Source organism: Passer domesticus, chromosome 4 (genome assembly GCF_036417665.1).
Source record: "Passer domesticus isolate bPasDom1 chromosome 4, bPasDom1.hap1, whole genome shotgun sequence".
NCBI classification, from domain to species: domain Eukaryota; kingdom Metazoa; phylum Chordata; class Aves; order Passeriformes; family Passeridae; genus Passer; species Passer domesticus.
In genome coordinates, this window is record NC_087477.1 from 14,491,905 (window position 1) to 14,517,125 (window position 25,221).

At 47.7% G+C, this 25,221-nt stretch overlaps 1 protein-coding gene across 5 annotated transcripts; it reads left to right on the plus strand.

Annotated features, from left to right (window-relative positions):
• Positions 1 to 783: 783 nt before the first annotated feature.
• Positions 784 to 25,016, plus strand: MOB1B (MOB kinase activator 1B). Of its 5 annotated transcripts, XM_064416252.1 has the most exons (7): positions 6,329 to 6,386; positions 6,887 to 6,929; positions 15,614 to 15,780; positions 18,239 to 18,332; positions 19,359 to 19,492; positions 20,661 to 20,824; positions 21,110 to 25,016. In XM_064416252.1, the coding sequence occupies exons 1-7, from the start codon at positions 6,344 to 6,346 to the stop codon at positions 21,185 to 21,187; spliced, it is 723 nt and encodes a 240-aa protein (XP_064272322.1). In that variant the 5' UTR covers positions 6,329 to 6,343; the 3' UTR covers positions 21,188 to 25,016. The 5 variants fall into 5 exon arrangements, with proteins under 5 accessions (XP_064272323.1, XP_064272325.1, XP_064272320.1 ...); XM_064416253.1 differs by lacking the exons at positions 6,329 to 6,386; positions 6,887 to 6,929 and adding an exon at positions 784 to 860; XM_064416255.1 differs by lacking the exons at positions 6,329 to 6,386; positions 6,887 to 6,929 and adding an exon at positions 1,007 to 1,164.
• Positions 25,017 to 25,221: the final 205 nt, after the last annotated feature.

Here is a 25,221-nt window from a genome sequence, read left to right on the forward strand (position 1 = left end):
GTCCTAAAAACAACAGTGCAGTTTTAATTTATTTAGAAATGCACTGACCTGGCATTTTGACTTAGTCTGAAGGACAGAGAGTGGAAAATGCTGTTTCAGCATTTAAAAATGTGAGGGAGGCAGATGACTGTCAGTGTGGCCACCTAAGGCGTTAAGAGCTGAAACCCCTGACGTGCCAGATGGAAAGTTAGTGTTGTGTGGGATTGTAGCCTGTTTCGATGTGCCAAATTTTCCTGATAAATCTGAAATTCAACAGGTTTTCCTCTGGCCTACCAGTGTGAGGTTTTTGGGATGGCCAATTCCCCTTGCAGCAGGAGGGAATTCCTGGAGGTCATGCTGCCTGCCCTGCGCCCTCTCCGAAATCTGGCTTCTTACTGACCTAAACAGCCAGATTTTTGTGTGAAAATTATACCCTGGGATTGCAATTTTTACCATAAAGAGCACTGGGATGTGACTACATCTGCCTGCTAAGGGTTTCTTAAAAAAACTGCAGTGTTTTTACCTCAGAAGTTCAGGGTTTTTTTTACCTCAGCCACCCATAGGGTCACCTGAGGGGTGCCCCTCCTTTGCCCGCCGCTTACCCTCACCAGCCCACTTAGAAATTGTTAACAAATATTAAGAAATATTACAATCCCTTTTGTCACGTTTGGCTAAAAAAGGGTTCGATGAGGAGGGCACTAACGCCGTTAACACCTTTTTGTTCTTTTCCTGGTGGTGGTGGTGACCTGTGAGCCGGTACCTGGCCCCTTGTCCTGAGGGGAGAAGGGGGGCTCGGGAGGGCGGGGGGTGCCCGTTTCCATGGAGGTGTCTGGGGGCACCCACACGGGCTTCTCTGAGGGGTCGGCACGGCGGGCATGGAGGTGAGGTGATGCCCGGGTGCGATGGCCGTGCCCGGGGCCACGAAAGGGCTCCTGAGGGGCAGCCCCACGGCTGCCAGAGGAGCGCGGCCATGCCGGAGCGGCAGCTGTGAGGGAGGAAGAGGAGGAGGCGGCGGCGCGGGGGCCGCTGGGGGCGATGGCGGCCGGGCGGGCCGTGTCCCCGCCCCGCGGCGCTCTCCCGCACCCGCCCGCCCTCCGCCGCCGCTGCTGCCATTGGGAGCCGAGCTGCGCCGAGCCCAGGCAGCCGCCGGTCCCGCTCCTCCGCCATCGCCATGAGCTTCTTGTTGTGAGTACCCGCGGGGTCTGGGGGGGTCTTTTCCTCTCGCTCTGCGCCGTCCCGTCGGGCAGGGAAGCGCAGCACAGCACAGCCCGCCGAGCGGCCGCGGCCGCCGCCCGCCCTCCCGCCGCTCCCCGCCGGCCTGGCGCTCGCTCCGTCCGCTCCCCGCTCTCTCCCTTTGTGCCCCGGCCCCCGGCGGCCCCGGGAGCGGCCGCCCCGCTCCGCCGGCAGGGAGCGGCGGGGCGGCCGCGCCGTGAGGGCGTTTGGAGGGCGGGCGAGCGAGCGAGCGAGCCGGGCTTCCCCTTCCCGTGCGGCTTCCCCTTACGGATGCGAGTTTGAGAGCAGGCTCGGGTCTCCAGCCCCGGGGACCTCCCCGGCGGAGGGGTGTCGCTGGGTAGACGAGAGTGGGGTCGGGGTCAGACACCCACCCGAGGGGTCTGCCCGAGGTTTTGTGATATTTTCGTGCGGATTTCTCGTTTGTGGCGGGCAGAGGCTGGTGCCGTGGCGTTGCGTGGCGCAGCTGTGTGGAAGTGAGCCCCGGTGCAGGTGATGGGCGGGCGGGGCTGGGGGAGCCCCGGTGAGGACCTGGCCAGGCTTTACTGCGGCAGGAAAAAGCTCCCTCGGGAGCCGGTGGCGACTCGGGTGCGAGCGGAGCCCCTCTTCTTGAGATTTTGCTTCGTGGGCCAGAACCGAACGAACTTCGGTCCCTCCCCTTGGAAACAAAGACGAGGTACTTGTGACAATTAACATAAACCGGTTCAGTGACCTATTAATTAAGGCGAAGATGCGCTCGAGGGAGAGAAGGGCGGTCGAGGCGGCTGGAAAAGGCACCCCGGAAGAGCCGAGCTCCATGAGGGCCTTGTCCCCGCTGAGTGCTCCCGCACACTCCGGGCTCCCTGGCACCGCTGCCGGAATATCTGGCAGTTGTTGCAGGCTTACAGTGATAACCAGCAGATGTAAACGTGGCCTGGGCTTAGAGAAGAGACTTTATCTCAGAGCTGGAGTGTCCTAGTAAGTTGTGTTCTCATGGAGACAAATAACCCTGGCGGCTGGCTTCCTCCTCAGTCCCTCCCTTGTGTTTATCTTTTAACTCTGCCGTCCCCATCCCGCTGGCCTGCCGTGCTCCCGCAAGGATTGCGGAGGGCGCAAACGGGAGGTGGGCGCAGATAATTGTCCGCGGATGGAGGCGCGGTGCTCCTAATGAGGAGCCCAGCTGTCCCTCTCCTTCGTAATTCTCAGCTGCCACGGTGGATGGAGAAGGGGGGACAGGATTCCGAGTGTCCTGGGAGTCTGGTTTGCAAATTAGAGGGCCTCCCTCTCCGTGGCATTTGGCTAACTGGGAATGGAAAAGCGTGAAACCCTCCACCCTCTGTCACAGGCAATAATGAGATGCTTGTTTCTTTTTTCAGATCCTTTTTTCTGAAACCTAGGGCAGCAAACCTTTACCCCCACCTCCATTTTTCCAAGTTATCCTTCTGGATGAAACATAGAAATGGAGACTGGAGTTAGTGCACGGCAGAGCTAGAAATGTTGGCAAAGCTGCCTCAGCTGTTGTTGGCAGAGTGCTGTAGATGCCACCTAATTTGCTCATCTGCAGTCTAGAAATGGGTTAAAAAAAAAAAAAAAGGTTGCAAATATGCCTGCTAGTCCTCGAGGTGACCAGGGAAACTTTCTGTGATGCTGACGCGGAGTTTTGGTGGGTTTTATTGGTTGGTCGGCTTTTTTCTTAGTGATCCAGAAAGTTAGCATGACCTTTTGTCAGACTTGAGTTTGGGCTTGATAAGAGTTATTCCAAGATAGTGTGCGTGGATGTCCGCAGGTTAATTAACAGTGCCAGCTTGCATTTTGAGCTGCAAGCCCCGTGTTTTTTGCACGGTGCTTGCAGCATAGTCTTTCTCGGTGCTTTTTCGCCCCCTTGTCCGTGGTGTGGGTGTGTGCCAGTGTCCCTGCCCTGTGCCAGGAGCTGTGCCCTCCCGCAGGCTTCCCCGCTGTCCCCGAACAGGACAGGGGGATTGTGCTGGGATAACGCGGCGTGCGCCGGGCCCCCTTGTCCGCTGGCAAATCCGTGGCTATTCTTCCCTGTTGCTAGGGCCAGTGATGTATAAAGCTACATGGGGGGGGGGGGAAATAAAATCAAGGGGAGCCATTGTCTTCTCTGCTTATGGGGAACACTATAAAAAGACTGTCTTGTGAGGCGAGTCACTGAATTAATACAACTGGGGTTTGACAGCAATTGTTATTTTCAGAGCCGCGGTTTTCTCCTTCTGATCCGTTTCTTCCTTTCTGAAAAGACTTTGTAAAGCTCTCCAACAGCTGAATAAGTTATCCCGAGTCTTTAAAAATGGTTTAAAAATGGGAATTGGACTAGCAAATATCTGCAGTTCCAAAAAAACCACTGCTTGGTAAGTTTTTTCTAAAAGCAAATTACAGCATAGTTGCAGGTGCTTTAGCTTACATCTCCAAGGAAAAAAAAGTAAAGATAGTTCTGGTGGGCGTGCCATATGGTAACATGCTTGTGTTATCCTCTGCTGGCAATACTTTAATAAGAAAGGAAGCTAGATGAAAACCATTTATTTATAAAAGGAAAAGATTCAGATTTATTATTAAAGTTCTGCAATTGTAATTTCTTTAAAAAAAACCCCACAGATCCCCTATCTTTGGATTAGTGAATCCCTCTCCGAAGTTTCTAGCACAGGGTTTTTTAAAAAGGAGATAAATTTAAATAGTTGTTGCCTGCTCAGCCTTGGAAGGACGAGGAGCTGCTGGAGGTGAGTGAGTGGTTGTTGTTGTTGGGGGTACGTATGTTGGTGAGTGAAGGCCAAAGTTAACTTGTAAACCAAACTGGGGCAAGATGTGCTCTTCCTTCACTGCCTTGTTCTACAGCACAGTGGAGCCTGGCAGTTGCTCCACATGGTTTGTTGTTTTCTTGTTTATTTATTTATTTATTGTTTAAAACTGAAACCATACTTTGTGCATAAATATATGCGCAGAAGGTGTACTGGGGCATTACCTTTTTTCTCCCCCTGACATCTCTTGCAGATGAGTACCAAAATCGGAGCTGTTGGGTTTGTTTTGAGAAAGACAAGCAGCGTGGCCTTCCCAATTCCTCAGGCTGCTCCTGCTCTTCGAGAACGTCAGGGCTGTTTGCTTTTGTCCCTTCCCCAGCCTCCCGAGGTGCCAGGTTGCTGCTCCTTGTCCAGCGAGGGCAGTGTAACAGCTGAGTGCTTTGTGAGTGCTCCTTCCATGCTTTTGGAGATGTGTTTATCTGCTCTCGATCAAGGACTCGCCCAGAGGACCGGTAGGCACTCCTAGCCTGGAATTTGCTCATGGAAAAATCAGCATGTGCAGACTGTTAGAAATGGGAAATACAGCGAACACCCAGATATTTCCCCCCGCTGTTTTTCAATGTATTTATTTACTTCAGTTTTATCTTGAGGAGTGTAAGGCTGCTGTGGGATCAGGGCAGGAGCTCCCCACACAGGGATGTGTTAACATAAAATCAGCTGCTTGACTGCTTCCATTAGTGCTGTGTCCAATTCCTGTTTTTTGTTGTTGTTGTTTTTTTAAGTACCAGGATTGAGAAGTCTCTCTGAGTTTTCCCACGAGTAAATTGGAAAGAGTGCTGTAAAGGTATTGCCAGCTTCCCAAATAATTTTTTTAAAGCCTTGGTAACAGCAATGTTGAGTTCTGAGGAAAGCAGAAGTATTCCCTAGCGGTGGGGTTTAAACGGAATCAGCTCTGACAATCAAGCTGCAGCAGAGTGAAACGTGGGGTTTAGGGTGTCACATGATGGAGTGCTGCTGCCTTATCAGTGAGCTTGGAGGTACAGAGCAAGGAAGCTGCTGCCTGGCTTTTGTTTCTGCAAGAATGAGTCTGCCTCGGAGTCACAGAGCCGTGCAGACCAGTTCAGGCTGGGAGATGTCTGCGTTTGGCCTGGCACTTGGAAAAACCACGTTTGCTCCTACTGCTGTGTTCTGGGAACATGGAGTAGGTGAAGTGAGTGATTGTCGCTGCTAAATGTTGTCAGATAGCTCCTTCTCAGATGGAAACATTCGTTTGTGATGGAAAAAATAGCTTAGGAAGAAAGGCATTGTTCAGTGTGAAAGTTGTGTTTACTACATCGCAGTGATGTCCGGTCTTAATTGCTTCCTAATTGTTTGCTTTAATGCCACGATTGTTTTCCCTTGTTTGTCCTTCCCTCTTTGTGTGAGTGAGCCGATGCCATTAGCTGTTTGCTGGGAGGAGCAGTGCAGCGAGGATCACTTTTGGGAGTGATTTGTGTGCTGGAGAGTGGCTGGGATTTTGTCTTTATCAAATGCCTTGGTCACCTTTTTAGTTTTCAGACGGGGCTTTGGATTTAGGGCCTCTTCGTGGCCACAGTTCCACCCGATGCTGTCCTGAGACATACATTTTTATCTTTTTTGAGAAAGGATAAAATATTAGAAGCGTTTGCCTGCCAGGCGGTGGGTGGCTGGAGGGTTGCAAGAGGCTGACAGAGTGAAGCTGCTTGTTTTTCTTAGAGAAGTAAATAACTGCATTAAACTTGGCCACTTCAAGTCTTCCCTCATAAGCAGTAGGGCAGATCTTACTGCCAGAGCTATCAATAAGCCTGTGACCCACAAATCAGCCTGAACCGCAGGATGTGCCTTGCCATGCTTTTAGCATTTGTAAACTGAGCCACTTCCTATTGGAGCTGAGCTTGCTGTTTGGCTTTTGTTCTTTTTTTTGAGGTTTTTCTTCTCCTTTTAAATACGCTGGGAGACTATGGGTCATAAATTCAGCCGCATTTTAATCTGTTCTCAGCTGGAACTGAGTACAACAATTGCTTTTCTGGGACTTAGAAAAATTGCTCCAGCCTTTACATTTCATGACGTGGGATTGTGAGGATCCAGTGCTTAGCTTTGTCATCTGTGTGTTCTGATCTCCCAGATGCTTTCCCAGGGCACTGCTGCTTGGGTAGATATTTTGGGGAGGAGATGTGAAAGAAGGGAACGAGAGCTGAGTATTTGCATGTATCCATGCAGCTTAAATTGGTTCCTGGAAAATAAGTTTGAAATAACTTGTAATTTCTTAGTGAGCTTAGGTAAAAAGCATGGTGCATTTCAAGCATCTCTGTTTGCTTCAGGGCTTGGCTTGCCATTTCAAATCTGTAGCCTGAGTCAGCAGTCAGTCAGTTCACTGGGAGGAGATGGTGGTTTTGTGTGTCAGTCCCACCCTGAGAATTCATCAAGGTAACAGTAGTTTTTGCCTTGCAGATGTATTTTGATGCTTCTGAAAGCAGTCCTTGGAAGCGAATTCACTCCCTCTTCTTGTGTCTTTTCCCCCCCACCCCCTGAAATCCAGCTGTGACCTTGCCTTCCTGTCCCAACTTTGCTTCTGGCCTTTTTCTGGTGCGTAAGGACACTTCTACCTTGTTCACCCTCTCTTCTCTTCCTTCTCCAGTTCACAGCTGATCCTTGGCAGGGATCCATTCCTTTTGGTGTTCTTACATACCTGAAGAGATCCAGCCCATGATGTTCCACTTGAGTTTTAGTTGAGGTTTAATTGTTTTTTTTCTTTTTGTCGTCTGTCCTTGGACCACTTCACCTTTCAGTGTGGCCGCTTGCCTCTGGAGTTAATTGCTTGTGTCCTTGAGGTGCTGACGTACACAGTCTTAATCCCTTCCTCGCTTGAAGGAGGACATCTTGCTGATCAGGACTCCTAATGCCTGGATTTGTTGTCTTTATCACAGGTCTAATTCCTTTCTTTATGACAAAGAGAACAAATGAGCTTAGGTAAGCTTTGGTAAATTCCTCTTTTGCTGGAAATTGAGACAACTGAGTTTTGATGTGGAAATAATTTCAACCCAAATAATGATGGGGTGGGTTCTCTGTTTTGACCTTAATGAAATAACCTATATTTTGTTTCTGTTGCTGGTACTTTAATTGCATTTTTCCCACTTCCAGTAGCACAGGCCTGGTTTTGCTTGAATGGATTAATTGTTTTAGGGACTTGCTCAGTGTTCTGGATGCAGGAATCAAAATGGTATTACTCTGTCTTTTACTTTATGGCCACAAAATACTGCTTTTTCAAACGCTGAGGTGTACCTTTTAGAAAAAACAGCATCTCTAATATACTATTACTAACTTTAGTGGTTGACAGCTCTTCTTAAAATTCCTTGCTGCAATGGGAGTGCAAAAAATAAAAGAGGAGAAGTCTGAATATTTAAATTCATAGAACAGTTCAGCTGACTTTGGGCTCAACTGTCCAATGCTTAAATTTAAATAACTTCGAAAGAAATGTGCTCCTGTCTATGTAGGAGCAGTCATTCCCTCTCAGATGGTTCAGACTGGTGGGTTTTCCTGATAAGATACTTTGGAAGAAATAGGCAAATTTTCCTGAAGATAGTTACCCATGGCACATACAGGATTTCATTACGTGTGGGAGTTGTGTAAGAAATACTTGGGGGTGAGATAATGCAGTGTATTTTTGGAAAGCTGTTAGATTATTCATTGCTGCCTCCTGTCCATTCCTTCTTCCTGTTGTTCCCTGTGTCATTTCTTGCCTCTAATGAGTGTTAGTTCCTGGATCCAGAGCCCGTTTTGCCTATTAATCCAAGTGTAAGTGTAACCTTCTGTCTCCCTTGGAGATTTTCTGTTGGGAAGTTGCCGAGTATTTGTCCTTTGCCACGTTCCTTTCCTCAGTCTGTTTTGCGTGGGGGTTACAGTAAGGGGTAGCCTTTTAGAAAGTGTTAAAGTGACTCTTTCTCCATGAAAATCTAGTTGAATTTCTCCTTTAACTGCCTATTCCCTAAGCACATTAAGAGATGGTTCTTTTTATTGTGTTTAAAGGGATTGAAGACTGTCTTATACTCTTGAGTGAAGTCTTTTTTTCGTTCCTTTAGCAATGCCCTGATGTGATTTCTTAGGTTGTATGACTAGATTTGCTTTAGTCATTCATTAAGCATCGGTTTCCAAAAGCACTGATCAGCATTTTGGGAAGCCTTCCATGTTCTGAGGCATGTTCTCCAAACACTATATTTGGTGCACGAGTAAGGATCTACATCATCTAATTTGATGCTGGAGCCAAGCTTTTATTACTGCAATTTATCACCCTCAGCGGGTTGTGGATGGCTTTCTGCAAAGCTCTGCTTCCTACTTGTAAATGTATTTACAGGGTGTGACTGTTAGCAGCAGCCTGGGACGCAGAGGGTGTTAGTCATGGGCAGACAGATACATCAGCTGAAGGTAAGGAAATCTGCGAGGTAGGAGCAGCACCTGGCTGTGGGGAGCAGCAGACACCTTTGGTGTGGGGTGCTGCTCCCTGCTCATCACAGGGAAGAAGTGCTGCAGTAAGGGAATCACAGGTATCACACATATTTCCTGAAGTTTCCTTTATGAATTGCTCAGTTTTATATACCCTTTATAAAGGTAGGTTTAAAAAAAAAAAAAGTGCGGTTGTGTCCACTGAATGGTTTATTAGGTGCAGTCCTGCAGTAAAGAGGTTTGAACCTTTTTGGAAACTAAACTTGGAAGTGTTGTTGGGTGAAGTTCTGACTTGAGCTGGAGTTCGTGCTGTGCCCTCCCTTTTGAGTGAGCTGATGCTAATTGGCAGGAATAAGGGATCCCTGAGAAAAGAGGGGAATATTAATGGGGAAATAGTGCTGTTTAGCTTGCAGGGAGCTTAATTAGGGGCTGAAATGTCCAAAATAGTGAACTCCGTCTCGCAGGAAGAAACAAAACAGTTGGAATACAAGTACTTCATGTTTACCTTCTTCAAAGCTCCAGCAACCTGCACTTTTAAACAAATACTATGTGAATATTAGGATACTAGAAGAAATATATCTAGTTTGGATTATTCCTTACAGTTCCACAAGGTGTGTGTATAAATGCTAGTATTGAAATAGATGAGGAACCTCAGTCTGATTGAAAGGACCCAACAGAACACCAAGAGTAGTGCTCACCTTTCTTAAAAATATCATGTCTGTTTGTAGTAAGCTTGAAATTTTGTGGATGAAGACAGCGTTGTGTTTGCCTCAGGGTAGTCAGTGGATTCCTGGGAGTGTGCAACACACTGTTTGGGGTAATCTTAATTCTTCTGATGCCCCAGGATTTCAAACAGATGTCAGGAGGAGGAGAACATGCGCAGGTACTCGAGGCTCTGCTGCGAGTTTCTTTGTTGCTAATTGGGGTGAAAATGTGTTTCAAGTTTGGTGGTCTCAAAGCCCTGGGAAAAAGTCTGTGGGAGACTTGGGAGCGGCTGTGCAGTGGCATCCACAGTTTGGGGAGGCTGCAGGTTTAGTGCCACGGACATGTTCCAGTTCCTGTGCTGTCCCCGTGTCTGCCTGCCTGTCCCTGCAAGTCAGGAGGGCACGATTGCCTGGAGAGCCTGGATCCAGCTTTGCTGTGATGGGTACTGCTGTTAGTGGCTCTGGCCTGCCCCTCTCTGTTAGTCCTGCAGGGAACGGGGCAGGAGAGGCTGAGTCACTTCCGCAGCCATTGGCTGCCTCGGGAGTACTTTAATTGTGTGTGGAGTGCACGGACAGGCCTCTGGTAGTATCCAGCGAGGGCAACTGTGACTTGCTTTGTTTATTTTGAGGATTTTCCAGGAGATGAAAGTCTCTTAAATGAATGCGTTGTAAATGAAACAAGGGAATTTATTTTGGTTGTAAGCATAGCAAACTGATGATGATTTCCCGGTCATGGGATGGGGTTCTGGATGCTTGCTCCTTCCTTGCACTGGGAATTGTGATTGCTTGGGAGAAGGGTTGCATCCAAGTGGGTAAACAGCAGGAACACCATTGGGTGGAGTTGTAGCAGACACGAGTGCTGTAGCACAACACCTCCCCCTTGTTTACAGGCAGTTTCTCAGCCTGCAGATGGGAAAACAGAGGCAGAGGGAAGCGTAGGTGCTTGGCTTGGCTTGAAAACAGGCTGTGGCCACCTAACATCCTTTTGGGTTTGGCACAGCCTGCCGCTGCAGGGGGAGTGAGGGCACAGGCACCACCCTCCAAACACCCTGAGCTTGTCCCCTGCTCAGAGCTCAGCCAGCGAAGGTTTCCCTTCAGGGGCGTTCTGGTGCATGTGAAAGTTGTGCTGGACCAATCCCACACTGGCTCGAAGTCACTGACTCTGAACTGTGTGTGTACAGCAGAAAAAAAAAGCATTTTAAGAATGTTGGTGTGTAAGGGTTATGTCGGCTTTGACACTGAGGGGTGGTGGCTGGGACAAGCAAAAGCAAAACTGTTCCTTCAGGCTACCTTAAATAACTTTCTCTTTCCTGCATGTGAATCATCTGATAAACGGCTGCTCTTTTAACATGTCAAGTCTTGTGCACAATGGAACATGTGTTTCTTAAGAGCTGTTCATGAGATTGTGCCTTTTTCATCTGCCATCCTGTAGGGATGCCCAGTCCTTGAAGACAGCTTTTTTTCCTAGAAGGAGAGGCCAGATTTCAGTTCCCACCTTGATGGGCAGAGAATGAAAAATTGCACGGAAACACTGATTTCCCTGTCAGTACTCCAGTGGAAGGAGGAAATTCCATACCCCTTTTGAGAATCCTGTTCAGGTTCAGCAGCCCACAGAGAATTGAAGTCACTCTGTGGTGTAGCCAATAAGCAATGAGCCCCGTGTATTCTGTTCCTATAGGAATGACCATGTGTTGGGAAGTTTTTCAACTCGGTGCCACTGATTCCTGTGGGGGGATAGAATATAAGAAAATAAAGATAGTGCAGAAAGTAATTTCACGCCTAAGGAGTTGCAGCTGGGCCAGTTACCAAAGATTAGGAACAGGCCTGACTTGACCAGGCCACAGCTGTGGCCAGTGAGAAGAAGAGTGCTGTGAAAGAGTGGGCTGGGTGGCTGAGAATGAACTGGAGTCAGATGGCTGCTTTGCCAGGAAGAAAGAGTCTGCTCTGAGGAGCTGCCCACCAGAAAACACCAAGGAGGTGTGAAACTTTTGTGGTAAGGAGACAACAGTGTGGAACTTCTGCAATAAGATGACAACAGATTCCTCCTGCAATCAAAACAAAAGCTCTAGGCCTGGAATTGCTTTCAAACCATTGCCTGACCCTCTGGGAGAGCAACTGTGTTGTGTAAGGAGTTGGCAGCTCCTAGCTGCTTCCCGGAGTTGCTGCATGGAATGCATCCTGAATTCTTGCCTTGCTTTTGTTACCTGCAGATTCAAGTGGCTGCACTGAGACAGGCTTACTGCAGTGAATGGGAATTGGATTGGAAAAAGTTGACTTTTTGGTGCTGTAAGAGCTGAAGGAAGCAATGCTTTCCACTCACACTGTCTCTCTTGAAAACAGAAATGTTGTGACTATTCAGTTTTATAAATAGAAATGCTCAAGTTCAATCTCATCAGTGCAGATTTTGAACACGTTCAGCTTAATTTCACCTTCTGTCCTCCTACTGCTGTGGTTGTCACAGGGAAAACGTTTTTAAAGGCTGCAGCTATTGATTTCATTGTCAAAAAGTAGCTCGAGCTTTTATTTTAGTTTCTATGTTGACGTGTTGGCTGGTGGAAACAAACCGCTCTCACTCTGATGTTTCTATTCTTAGCAGCATGTTATCATTTGAAGGCCTGTATTATTGTTTAAAGGGTGGAAATGTTTGCTTTTCTGGAATTTGGGTCTTGTCTTAGAGTGTTTCTGTGTTTAAAAAGAGGCTCAGCAGGAGAAGGGAGACAGAAGTGCAGAGCTAAAACTCGGTGGCTTCTCGGATAAACTCACTCATGTGCCTGTGGCGGTGAGTTGCTGCCTCAGTTTCCCTGTGTAATGAGACACTAATGATCCCTACTTCAAAGGTACTTTGGGATGACTAATTGATGCTTCTGAAGGAGCTTGAAGATGAAAAAGCAGGAGTTAAAATAGGAAAAGTTTCCATGCCCTGCGTAAATATTCTGTGCACGATTTTGAGTTCAGCTTTTTGAGAATCTCTTGAGCTTTTCCAAGTACTTTGAAAGGCTTATTTCAGCCAGGCTATGGTGGTGATGGCTTTGGGGAGACACTGAGTGGCACAGCTGTGCTTCCAGGACTCACTCACTCCCTCCCTCCCTCACTCCCTCCCTCACTCCCTCCCTCCCTCACTCCTTACCCCAAGGAAGGGGGCCTCAGCACTGGGGAGCAATTAGAGCAACGTAGGTGGCAGGTGTGTGCTGAAAATGCTGCCACTGCACAGCTGGTCAGGGCCTGAGGTTAGTTCTGTGCTGAGAGCAAGCTGTGATGATGGGGTACCTTTTATGGATAAAGAGCCTAAACTTACCTGGTTTAATTCAGGTTTCCCCAAACCTGCAGCAGACTTGCTGGAAATGGATAAAAATCCCTGCTGAAGGGGTCTGTGGGCAAATGGTTGGGAGTGAGGAGGTTTAAGCTAGGCCAGCCCAAGGGCTTCTCCTGGGAGCACTTAATGGGAAGTTTAGCAAGAGCTCAGGCTGGGTGTTTGAGCTGCTTTGAGCACAGGACATCTGCCAGTGCTGCCTTTGAAGCTGAGGTGAGCTGTGTGGGGTGAGCAGAACACCTCACATTTTTCCTTTCTTCTGGAAACATCCTCTTACCGGCCTGAGACACAGCAGCCTGTAGAAAGAAGGTGCATCACAAAACCCACCTCCTGCCAGCAGATGTGTGGCTGGAGTGGCACCTTTGGAGGAAATGTGGTGTTCTTGCTTGTGACGTGGCTGTGTGGGCTCCTGCTGGTGGGAAGGGCTTGCTGAGCCCTGCACACAGCCTCAGACACAGCTCCTCGTTCGGTGCTGGGCCCGGCTGCAGCTCCCTGCAGAAACAGAAGGCAGCAATCTTTTGCTTGGAATGGCACGGGTGGCAGAGAAGGGAGGAAAGCATCCTTGGAATTCCTTCAGAAGTCCCTTCTCCTTGGGAGGCTGTGTGTTGGTCGTGGCATGTAGTGGGGATGGTGCAACCTGCTCCATGTTTTGTGGCCTCCTTATGTCCAAGGAAAATGGGATCTTCATCTTCTCTGTCCCCTTTCACTTCTGCCTTAATGTGAAGGAGAGCTCAGAGTGTCTGAAGAGGAAAAGGCAAGTGCTACCTTACTGTCTTAAAGCATTTTAAAACCTCGATAGAAACGGCTGATTCCTTGATGGAAAGTGGCTGAAAATAGTGTCCCACGTGACCCAGACGTGGATGATTGTGTGTATTGTTGGCCACCAGGCAGAACTCTGTAAAGTTACTTTTTTCACTGATTGCTCAAGGAGTTGAGGGAATAGACCTGGGTCGAGACAGCTTTCCGAGTCTGTCATGTGAAACAGATCGGCATAATAGGAAAAAGTAATTTTTTTTTTTTTTAAATGATAGGAGAGCTTCTGGACTAATAAGGTAATGGGAGTACTGTTTAGTAATGCAATATTTTTAACCAAACTTTCCAAGAAAAACCACATCCTGTAAAGATAGAGCTGCATTAGGGTGTCCCTGAGCGTTATCTCGGGGGGTGTGTTAACTGGCTTGGGTGAACTGCAGAAGTGCATGGAATTCTGATAATTTATTGCCAAAATTGCAGGTATTTCCATAGCACGCTACAACTACCAGGCTGCAGTTATGCTAATGACTTTTCCTTTTGGATGCATGCCTGCCTTGCCTGTGAGACCATTTCCTGCTGGCTTAGGGTGGCTGTGCTGCATTTGAGAAGCAGGGATCAGAAAGGTGTTGGAGGCAAAGATGGAAGGGCTCGCCTAGAGCAGTACTTCATTGTGTTGTTACAGCCTTTGACAGCTTATGGGAAGAGCCCCCCTGTTTCTGGGAAGGAGGGAGCAGGAATTAAATGCTACCTAAAGCTTTTTCCAACATGTTGCATTTTCTGCTTCCTTGACCATGGACCTGTGCAGGGTATTCAGCGGGAATTCCTACCTAGAGTTTCTCAGAACAAACTACTTACTTAGGGAGTTCCTTCACTCCTCATTTCCCAAAATGCCCTATTCCCAAACCCTCATCCCTTTGTTGAGCTTACTCTTTGTGCTAAAATACAAACAATAATTGCTTGGGTTAGATACTTCATAACCTTTTTCCAGGTTGTGTTTAGCTCGTGCTGGGTTCCTTCTACTTATGCTGACACATGTGGAAAGATAGTGATCCCAGTCTTTTCTGCTCTCCAGATGTTTTAGGTTGTATTTTCAGTCCTCACGTTGGCAAAGTGCCCCTGAAGTGTCTGCCCCTGAAAAGATAATAATTGGATTTAAGTAAAGTACTCTGTCGAGAGACGTGGGGTTTTTGCTCCTTGGGGTTTTTTTTCAGTTTCTTCTTTGTTCAGAGCTGGTTTGAGTCTGGCCTGGCACCCGATGCAGGTGGCTGGAGGGGTGGGAGGTGATGGCAACTCCCTGGGCCACAGAAGCTTCTCACTCCCATTGAGAGGCAATTATTTAATTCAGGATTTGTGTCTGGTATCCTGGCTTAGGGTGAGGTGCAGATGACTAGGAGCAGCTAGAAGTGTCCTGTAACAGTACAGATGGGAGCAGGATGTTCCCTCCTTCTCCTTCTGGCTCCTGGTTGCATTTAGCAGGAGGCTGTGCTGGTGCTTCTCGGGTGTCCATGGCAGTGTTCATGGTTGTGCAGCTGTACCATCCCTGGAAGTCCAGCCAAGCCCTTCGTCTCAGCACCCAGGATTACTTCAGAGGCCCGTGGGAAGGGGAGGATGCTGCTGCTCCTTTGGAGCCCTAGAGAGTCAGAGCAGCTCTGGGACCATAAAACAGAATCCCAGGATGGTTTGTGTTAGAAGCGACCTCAGAGCTCATCTCATTCCAAACCCCTGCCACAAACAGGGACAGCTTCCTCTAGCCCAGGTTTCTCCAAACTCGCTCCAGCCTGGCCTTGGACACTTCCAGGGATCCAGGGGCAGCCACAGCTTCTCTGGGCACTCTGTGCCAGGGCCTCGAATAAAGAGACAGTCCTTGCACCCCACCAGCAGAAAATTCTGTTTGGTCCTTAGAGAGTTGGTGAAACGTTGGCCAAGTCTTTATATAAAGGAATGAGGTCTGGATAGTATTTGTGATGAGAATTCTGCTGTCTGGGTTTCACAGCTTTCCACTTGCATTGGAATTCAGAGCTCACTTTGCATGTTCTGACAGAAGTCTTCTCTCTGCTCATACACAGAAATACTGGCTCATTTGACACTTCCCTGCAAATAATTAATTCTACGTGTCATATTTCTGACATGTTAGGGATGCCATCGTGTGCCATCCATGCTCACTGCCATGGTTTAAAATTAAAATGTCTAAATGTTTTTCCTAAGCCAGTGCATTTCTTCCAAACAACATTTTAGGTAAGGAGGTGATTAGTTAGAAAATAAATTAAAACAAGTCAGAGTACCTGCTAGTTTAGCATCCCAGTTTTTGGTAAATACCCTGTTGCAGCGTGAAAATAACGTGAGTGGGTAAATTATTTAATGTTAATCCTGTCCTGGGACTGGTCTGCTTGTTTCCTCTTTGCTTCCTGTTCCCCAAGGTCTCTAAATATTTCCTCTCTCTCTTGCAGTGGCAGTCGCTCTTCCAAGACCTTCAAACCAAAGAAGAATATTCCTGAGGGGTCTCACCAGTACGAGCTGCTGAAACATGCCGAGGCCACGCTGGGAAGCGGCAACCTGCGGATGGCTGTGATGCTTCCAGAGGGGGAGGACCTAAATGAATGGGTTGCAGTTAACAGTGAGTCACTGGCCTTTTCTTCATCACTGGGGTCTTGGAAGTGGGCTGACACTTGTGGTAGGACAGCTGTGTGTCCCTTTCTGTTCCTGGAGACAAGGGGAGTTAGGGGACCTTGTTCTCTACAACTTCCTGACAGGAGGGTGCAGCCAGGTGAGGCTTTGCTCCCAGGGAACAGGGGCAGGGTGACTGCAAACAGCCTCAAGGTTCAGGCTGGACATCAGGAAGAAGTCCTTCATGGAAGACGTTGTCCAGCATTGGAGGTGTTGGATTTCCCATCCCATCTCCTCTGGAGATGTCCCGGGGACAGCTGGACGTGGCTGTCAGGCGGTGGCGACCAGCCACTGGTTGGGCTTGGTGATCTCAGAGGCCTTTTTCCAGCCTGAATGGTTCTGTGATTCTGATGGGGTTTGTAATTTTCCTAAAGTTAGTTCCTTTAGTTCCTACCAAGTTTTGAGCCTTTGCTGCGGTAAATCTCTGATGTCATTCTTTTGACTTCCTCTAAAGCTGTTTGTCCAAACTCTCTGATTTCAGGCCAAACAATGGTGCCTAAATTAGTGTTTTCTGATTGCTTGAACTTGTTTCCTCCTCCTTCCCCTCCCTGCACGAATTTTGCCCTCTGCTCCTAAAGAATGGATTCTCCCTTTGCACTGTGCAGTTTTGGCTGCCACAAGCTCTGTGCCCTGTCTGGGTGTTTGCTCACCTCTTGCCTCTCAGGCTTGATGTGCTCCAGTGGTGGTACGGGGTTGATTGTGCACTGCAGTAGAAATTATTGCTTGATTTAAATGTCCTCCAATTGTTTCTGTGGTTCTGCCTTTTTCTTCTTCTTGTTCTTTGACATGTTTGGGAAGTGAAACTGTCCCACTGGCTCTCACCTTCCTCTTCCCAGCCAGTCACTCAGTGCTCTGGTGCTCCACTTGCCACTGCTTCCAGGGCAGGCTGGAATTGCTGACACCATCCTTTGCAACACTTAATTCACACTGCATTGCAAAACTAGGCTAGAGAAAAAAGCCAGCCCACTTGTGTGAGTGAGCATTGCTTAAGATGCTTCATGTATTGCTGGCATCCTTCCCTTTTGGTAGTTCCTGCACTCTGTGTGTCTGCTTTCCTGCATGGCAGCAGCTTCTTCCTTTCCCGAGTGACTTGACTGCTGAATGAGCTGGAGTGCAGTGGTAGCTGTGTAATTAAAGAGTGAGCTGGTGAGGGGCTCCCTTTCCTCAGCATCCCTGCACCACACCGAGCTCCAGCAGTAGCTGTGAGCCCCTTCTGCTCACACAGAGGTCTCATCAGGAGACAAAATGTGTGACTGCAAGTCATTGCTTTTGCCCTTCTCAACCCTGGGAGCACAGAGGTGTTCTGCCCTGCTGCTTCTTCCTCAGTGCTCAGCCTGACTGGTGTCTTAGGGAAAGACTTGATGGGCCTGTGGATTTTGAGACTTCCACGAGTGGGATTTGCTGTAATCGGGCACTCTGTGGGAGCCTGTGTGGGTTTTCTGAACAGGCTTGCCTGGAAGCAAACAGTGGGCTGTGGTACCTGCTGGGAGCAGGGAATGGAAACTTAGTTAACAGTTCCTGTGGGTGCTGCAGAAGCGAGGGCTGGTGTCCTGGATCTGCTGAGCAGTAGCTGTGACTTGCTCCAGTGATGTTTGTCTCATCTTGGCTGTTTAACTTCTGAGAAATACCTGCAGATAAATGACAGATAAAATGGGTTTTAGAAGCTGACTGCAGTGACCACAGTTCCTTGTGAGCGAATGAAAAAGAATCTTCTCTAAGAGTTTGGAGTAATTAACTGGAAGAGTAACTGAGAGTAGATTTAGATATCAGGAAAAATCCTTCCCTGTGGGGGTGGGGAGGCCCTGGCACAGGTTGTCCAGAGAACCTGTGCCTCTGGATCCCTGGAAGTGTCCAAGGCCAGGTTGGACAGGGCTTGGAATGACCTGAGGTAGCAGGAGGTGTCCCTGCCTGTGGCAGGGGTGGAACTGGATGGTTCTGAAATTCCCTTCCCACCTGTAGCAGTCTGGGATTGTATGAGATGTTCTTGGGAAAGGTGGGCCTTGGGAATACAAAGCCTGAGGGAAGCCACTGTCACTTAAGAGTACCTGCTCTCTAGTTGGAAAGTTGGTGCTGAAAATCTCTCTTGGATTCCACACTTGCCAGTAGAATTTGGGATTGTAATAAAATGCACCAAATTTTCAGGAAAGAAAATGACTAGGTTTTCTCCTTCTTTCCTCCTTCTTCCAACTGAAGATTTTGCTGCAGTGAACAATTAAATAGTTCTTGCTGGAGGCTGTTCCAGAAAGTTGGTGGTTGCATTCCGCATCTCTCTTATAATGGATCTTTAAAAAGCACCAACAATGGAGGTTTTTTTTCCCCAAAATCCATTCCAGAAGCCGTGCTTTACAGTCTGGGCTGTAGGAATCCTGTGCTGCAGAGTGCTAATGGGTGGTTTCCATGCTTTCCAGCTGTCGACTTCTTCAACCAGATCAACATGCTCTACGGAACCATCACGGACTTCTGCACGGAGGAGAGCTGCCCCGTGATGTCTGCTGGCCCAAAGTAAGAGCCTGCTCCTCACACACTGGTGACTGGGTGCTGTTTTTGGGATGATTTTTCATTTAAAGCTTGAGACCAGCTGAGAGGAGTGCCAGGGTTGGGTGGCAAGGATGTGAAAGAGAAGAAGGATTTGAACGTCTGTTAAGTGGGTGGGGAATAGCAAGTTGATATTTTTTGGTCTGTGTTCATATTTGTTTGGTGTTTGTTTCTTTCCTTTAACCTGGGAAGTAAATTAATTATCAAAATTATTTTTTCCCCATCTTTATTTTTCTGAAACATTTATGAGAGCTTCTTAAATGAAGATTTAAACCTTTTATATGCAGGCTTTCCATTGGGGCTTACCAAAATGTTCTTTGTAGGTATTGTAGAAATTGTAGATAAGAATCCCTGTGCCCTTCTTGGATTCTTTATTATGCTTTTGTTGAGACATACAGTGTTTGTACTTTTTCCTGCTCCCTGATTCAGTTTGTTGTTTTGCTCTGGCTCCAGACTGATCCTGGCACCTCAGCTAGGTGTTGATATTTGTCCTTCATGAATACCACTTAAATCTTGGTAGTAGGGCAGTACTAGGTGGTGAGGAATCCTGTTTTTTCATAAATTCAGACACATTTGGTGTGTCTGGGATATTTGCATGTGTTTGCATGTACAGATTTAAAATGCTTTCAGACCCTCTGATTTGTTGCTGTTACAAAAATGGGGTTTTTTGGTCCTGTTGTGAGCAGCACCTTCATAATCCCTCATCAGATTTGTTTATGGTGAAAATATTCTCCCGGCAGTTGTTCTGCCAAAACCAAATTTGCTAAACAAATCGAGAGGACAGATTTATCAGGCGCAGCTAAGCTTTGCATAAAACCAAACCAGCATGTGGTCTGTAGCACACCAACCCTGTGGTTCACTGGGGAGCTGGTATTACCAGGCTCCCCGTGCTGGGGTTTTCCAGCCATGTCTTTCCAAGGAGATCCACCCTCTGGCAGGCCCATGGGGAGTGACTCCCTGGTGCTGAAGGCCACCTTGTCTCACCCACCCCAGGTACGAGTACCACTGGGCAGACGGCACCAACATCAAGAAGCCCATCAAGTGCTCGGCGCCGAAGTACATCGATTACCTGATGACCTGGGTCCAGGACCAGCTGGATGATGAAACGCTGTTTCCTTCTAAAATAGGTGAGGGGGTAGCTGCAGCTGAGCAGGGCGCTGGGGTTACACCAGCTCCAGTGCTGAAAGGTCTCTGCAGTGCTTGGTGTGCGGGGCAGGATTAGAAGGTTGCCTTATCTGTCTGCACACGCTTATCTTGGAAGGTATGTTGTAATGCATGAACTCTGATCCGTGTGTTAGTACTCCTAATAAACACCTGTCACAATTCTGGGTGCAGGAAGTACCATTTCTAGCTAACAACTGGTTCTGTTCATCGAGTCTGGTGTTGCATTCATTTGGAACAGTGAGTTGTTTCTTTAGAAATAACAGCAGGGGGTCTCAGACTCTTATAACCACTAACTAGCAGCTTTTTGTCTGAAGGGATATCTGGGTGTCATGAGGAACTTTCAGGCCTTACCTCTAAAGAAGCTGAATTGCAACTTTGATTTTATGTTGGTGATTTTTTTTTTGCTTGTTTTTTTTGAAGTGAAGATGAAAAATAGATCTTTTAAAGAAGCTTCTTTCAAAAAAGCAGGAGGGAAGTAATGACCAGCTAACAGTTTGGAAAAGATAACGGGGGATTTCTTGGTTGCCTTTACTTTGTAAATGGTTTCTGAGGCTTTTGGCACATTTTCATTGAGCTTCTTTAGAGAAACCATGCCTTCACAGAGAGTTTCCAAGAGAGGCCACAAGCTAACCAGCTAAGTGTGAGTTTCCCATGTGCTGCAGCAGCCAGAGGAGGAAATGCCATGTACGTGTGTGCAGGGCAGGCTGCAGCAGGAGCTGAGAACACTGCCACCATGAGAACATTCATGGTGGGACCTGAAAGCATTGGTGAGGTCCTGACTGACCCTGGAGCATCCAGAGCCTCCGGCCTTCAGGCAGGACTTGAGCACTTGGAAAGGCTGCAGAAGAGCTAAGCTGACTGGGGAGACCGGTAGGTGAGGAGGAGCTAGGCAGGTTTCCTCTTTTCAGAGGGTTGATACATGTCTTTTTTTTAGCCTGGGGAAGCAACAGCTGAAGAGTTGATGGCTCCCAGTAGCCACTTGCTGTTTCCCAGCCAGTTTCAGTAAAACCTGTGCAGTGACAAGGTCTGCTGTTGAAACTGATTCCATCTGCCCTGGCTCGTAGTGGCTTTCACAACAGACAAACATGGCCTGGCAGTTGAAGAATAAGCCCTCTGTTTCCTTCTCCCCAGGTGTACCATTCCCAAAGAACTTCATGTCAGTGGCCAAGACAATTCTCAAGCGTCTCTTCAGAGTTTACGCCCACATCTACCACCAGCACTTCGACCCCGTCATCCAGCTGCAGGAAGAGGCACACCTCAACACTTCTTTCAAGCACTTTATATTTTTTGTTCAGGTAAGGACACGGCAAGCGGTGTTCTTGCTTCCAAACTACGTTATCCCCCTTCCCTTGTGGAAAAAAAAAAAAATCAGCATCTTCTTAGGTTTCCTTCCTTTAAGAGGGAGAAACAGCTTCAGGCAGTGGAACACTTGAGGTCAGCGATGGGCAGGGGAGGATGTAGTGGCCGAGCCTGGGCTTGGAGAGCTGACTGCTGGATGAGTTCTGGCTAAATGAGGCTTCTCACCGGAGCTGTACCCATTAAATTCTCTCTGTGTGTTTCTCTCCTCATCCCTGTTGCAGGAATTCAACCTTATTGATAGAAGAGAACTTGCACCACTTCAAGAACTGATTGAAAAACTCACCTCCAAGGACAGATAAAAGGAAGAGGACTTCTTGGAGTCACTTGTTTCTTTAAGCGAGTGTGTGGTATTTGTTTTTTGTTAATTTTTTTTTTTTTAAACAACAAAACAAAACCCCCCTGTGCTGTTACCAGTGACAGCTGAGATCTACTTTCTGTGCTTTTATTAGGGGAAATCTTTTTCTCTGTTAGTGACATGTGGTGAATAGCTTTTTTTTTTATTAATATTATTTTACTGTTGTTATTCATTGTGGAATTTCTAGCAGGTGCTGAGTGTTTATCAAGGAAACGTGCTTGGTTGGGGGATTGACTCTGCTGGTGGATGGGTTCTTGTGTTGTGTCAGTGGTAGCCCATTCTCATGAAGTCCCTGGAAGACTTGCTTACATTCTCTAAGTGCCTTGGCAGACTCACTTCTGAGGTGCAGAGCACATACAATACTGAACATTGCTGGAAACAGAAAATATGTACTAACACCCAGACACTTACTGAAACTTGTTTTAAAAATATGTATCTATGCTTACACTAGGAAAAAAAAAAAGCCATAACTTGCTGAAATCAATGATCTCCAGCTTTTAATACAAATACTTGTCTTATTTTTTTAGAGATGACTATAGAGTTTTTCAAAACTAGATGACTTCTTATGAAAAAAAAACAAAGTCCTTGCTAAAGCGAAATGGCCAAGGTGGTGTCAAAATTACACAGGCCTTGTGCTTAGCAAGCAGTTCCATGCCTCCTGCCATGGGGCTTGGCATAGTTGCTTTTATTTTCTTAGCAGGAGAGCATCAGTTGGGTCAGCCAGCTTGTTAAGTTCCCCTAGCAGTTGCCAAATGAACAGGTAGTTTGCACAAATACCATTAGGGAAAATATTCCCTAGAAAAAAATTGCACTGGGATACTAGTAGTAATAGTAAGGAAAGCCTGGCTTGAAAAATAACTGCTGGAAAGGTGTTTTTAAGTTAGGAATGCAAAGCCTGGCCCTGAGGGGCTCTGGCGGCCAGTGTTTGCTGTGGGAGGAAATGTGTCTTGGAGGGGAGATAATTTCCAGGGCTGCTTTGGTGTCACGTCGCTGTGATGGTGTTCCCCATTGTTTAAAACCCCTGCCCATCTTCAGGGAGCTGCAGCTGTTGGGAAAAGCAGCAGGAGCAGGGGAGGCCAAGGTGAGCACGTGGCAGAGAAGTTGAGCTTCTGTTTTGTGTGCCTTGGCTGGAGTAAAGTTGGAGCTGGCGTGCAGGAGCCTGCAGGAGAGGTGAGTGGCCATTGGCACGGGCAGCAGGGAACAGCTGAGCACAGCAGTGACTCACCTGGCAGCTCCTGGGCTCCAGTGAGGGATCCTGATCTTCTGGCTTTTCCTGTGCCACCATCCGCACGACAGCGCCAAAGCCACCCGCCTCCCACATCCCAGCTGCTCGGGTTGGACACACAGGGAGCGAGGCAGGAGCTCCCAGGTGTGCTGAACAGGGGATACCTCCCATTTCAGGGTGACTCCTTGGCTTGGTGTCATGTGCCAGGAGCAGCAGAAAGGATAGAGGTGTAGAAATGAGGATTTGCTTGAGCACGGTGGTGCAGGGGTTCACCTTCCTGGCACGCTTGTGCCCTGGGGAGGGCTTAGGTCTTGTTGTTGGTGTTGCAGTTTTTTTCTTTTGAGCAGCCAGTTCTAGACCTCAGAGGCATCTGCTGCAGTTCAGCCCATTAGAATTGGAATGTATTAAAATGAGTCCTAGGTGGATATTGTGTTTTTTTTTTTAAATTCAATATCTGGCAGTAGAAAGTCTGACCGAATAGTTTCTAGGCACGTAATAAAAGCTTGGAGATCATGATTTGCCTGACAGCTGTACGAACACATTGTTTAATTACACAACACTTGAAAATAACATCATTGAGGACGTGTTTGCAGTGGTGGGGACTCAGGATCCCCGTGCTGTTTCTTTTTGCAGCTTTTCATTGTTGTTTTGCTTCTGAAAGCTGTGGGACCAGAAGTTGACGTGTGTTTACACTATTGGAGTAAGGGCACATGGAAATGCCACTCAAAGGAATCTGGATCGAGTGAATGTGTTTATAAAATAGTGCATTTATGGGAGGAAAAGGGGGGGACATCCCCTGCCCCTCCAGATAAACCCCAGAGAAGCAAACCCTGCTCTGCTGCAGGCCCTCACTTTGGACTTGGAGGGGTGACAAGCTCTCGGGGATGAAACCTCAGAAGGTGCCCATGGGGTTGAACCAGGCTGTGCTTCCAGTGCTGCCTCAGGCCCTCCAGCCTGGGGGGGTCCCAAATTCCTGTGGTTTGTGGTGGTCTGCTGCTACCAGCACGTCGGATCTTGTCGGGGCTTTGGGTGGTGACTCCTCCCTGGAGCTGGGAAGGGGCCAAGGGCCGAGCCCACGGAGCTCAGCCAGGGGTGGATGGATATGGGATGTGCTTCCAAGTCTTTCCAGTCCCAGGCAGGGATACAAGTCACTCCAGCAAAGAGGAACCAAACCACTGCCTTCTGCTGCTGCAGGTGGCTGAGGGGACAAAACAGGTTCTGAGGGGCAGGCAGCCCATCTGCAAGTATCCAGTTTCTTTTCCTGCTTACTATGCAATGTAGAGCTTTGAACTTTTGCTTTTCCATGGAGATGGAGAGGAGCAGTGCCCTTACTCAGTCCTTGGGAACTGAGCCCTCTCCCAGTGTCCCTGACGCTCAGTTACCAGGTAAGGACACCTATTTGCTGCTATGGACTCAACTTACCTTTCAGATTGTTCCTTTCTTTTTCTCACCCCCCTTCCTTTCTCCTGGGTCACCAGACAGTTTTGCTATAAACCCATCCTTTGGGACAGCTGTGTTTTTTCCTTGCTGCCCTCTCCTCCTCCCCTGCCTGCCAGAGTGCTGTTCCTGTACATACCTCCCCTTTGGTTGGATTAGCTGAGGAGCTGCAGCACCAGCAGAGATTCCTTTTTTTTTTTTTTTTCCCCACTGAAGTATTCCCGTTTGTGCCGGATCTCGTTTCCTTCACTGCTGGTAGCAGTTATCTCTTTTCCAATCCCTCACTCCTGAAACCACTGGCAGTTTTATGGATGCCCATCGTTTTCCCCTGGGTATCTTCTCTTTTAACATTTAGTGATTTTCAGTGTTAAACCTTCTTCTTCCCCCGCTTTTCTTATGGTTTCCTCTTGCCAGGTTCAGTTTGCAGCCTAGGAAAATATCCAATTACCTTATTTTGTTGGAAGAAGCGATTCCCCAGATTGTTCATAGAATATTGTATTTTTAGGGGAGATTAATTTTTTATAGCCACTGAACTATACTCATTATTTTTGTACGTTTGCAACTTGGGGACGATTTTTCCGAGCCGTGTCGCGGAGGGAGGGAGCGCTGACTGTCGTGGCTGTTGGACTGCTTGGGAATGCTGTGGTTGTGTGGTGCAGAGGCACGTGCCCTGGCGTGCCCTGGGAGAGAGAGGAGCATGCAATAAAAAGGTTTCAGTGAAAACCCAATGAGGTTTGAGTAAAAATGAACGAGGCTTCAGTAAAAGGCCATTTTTGAAGGCAAAAGAAAGGAGAGAAATTAATTCCGAAAGCGACACTAACCTTTCCTCCTCCTTGAGAATCCTGAAATTGGTGGGACAAAAGGCAGCGTGACGTGTAAAATGCAAGGAGAGAACCCTTACTGTGAGCTAACTGTGCCAATACCGCTTCAGTTCGTAGTCACTGATGGAGATTCCAGTTCTAAATGCAAACAGCTTTTGATTAAAAAAGAATAAGTTGAATGTCCGAAAACCCGCACCGTGTTTATTTGAGAGTTGTAAATAATGTATACAGATGGTTGTATGTGATGGGGCAAAATATTTAAATCCTAGGGTTGGTTATTTTTTTTTTTTTCAATAAGAAACTGAAGGCTGTTTATAAGAGAAAATAAATAGCTATGTTTGACCATGACTGTCCTTTATTTCCATCTTGGACTTGCCCATCAGTGGTCTCCTACTTGTAAATAGATTTTTTTTCCCCCTTCCCCTCTGTATTGGAAGCCAGTGACCAGGACACAACAAGGGATGTTGCTGGCTGCTTGGTGCCACAGGAGGTGCA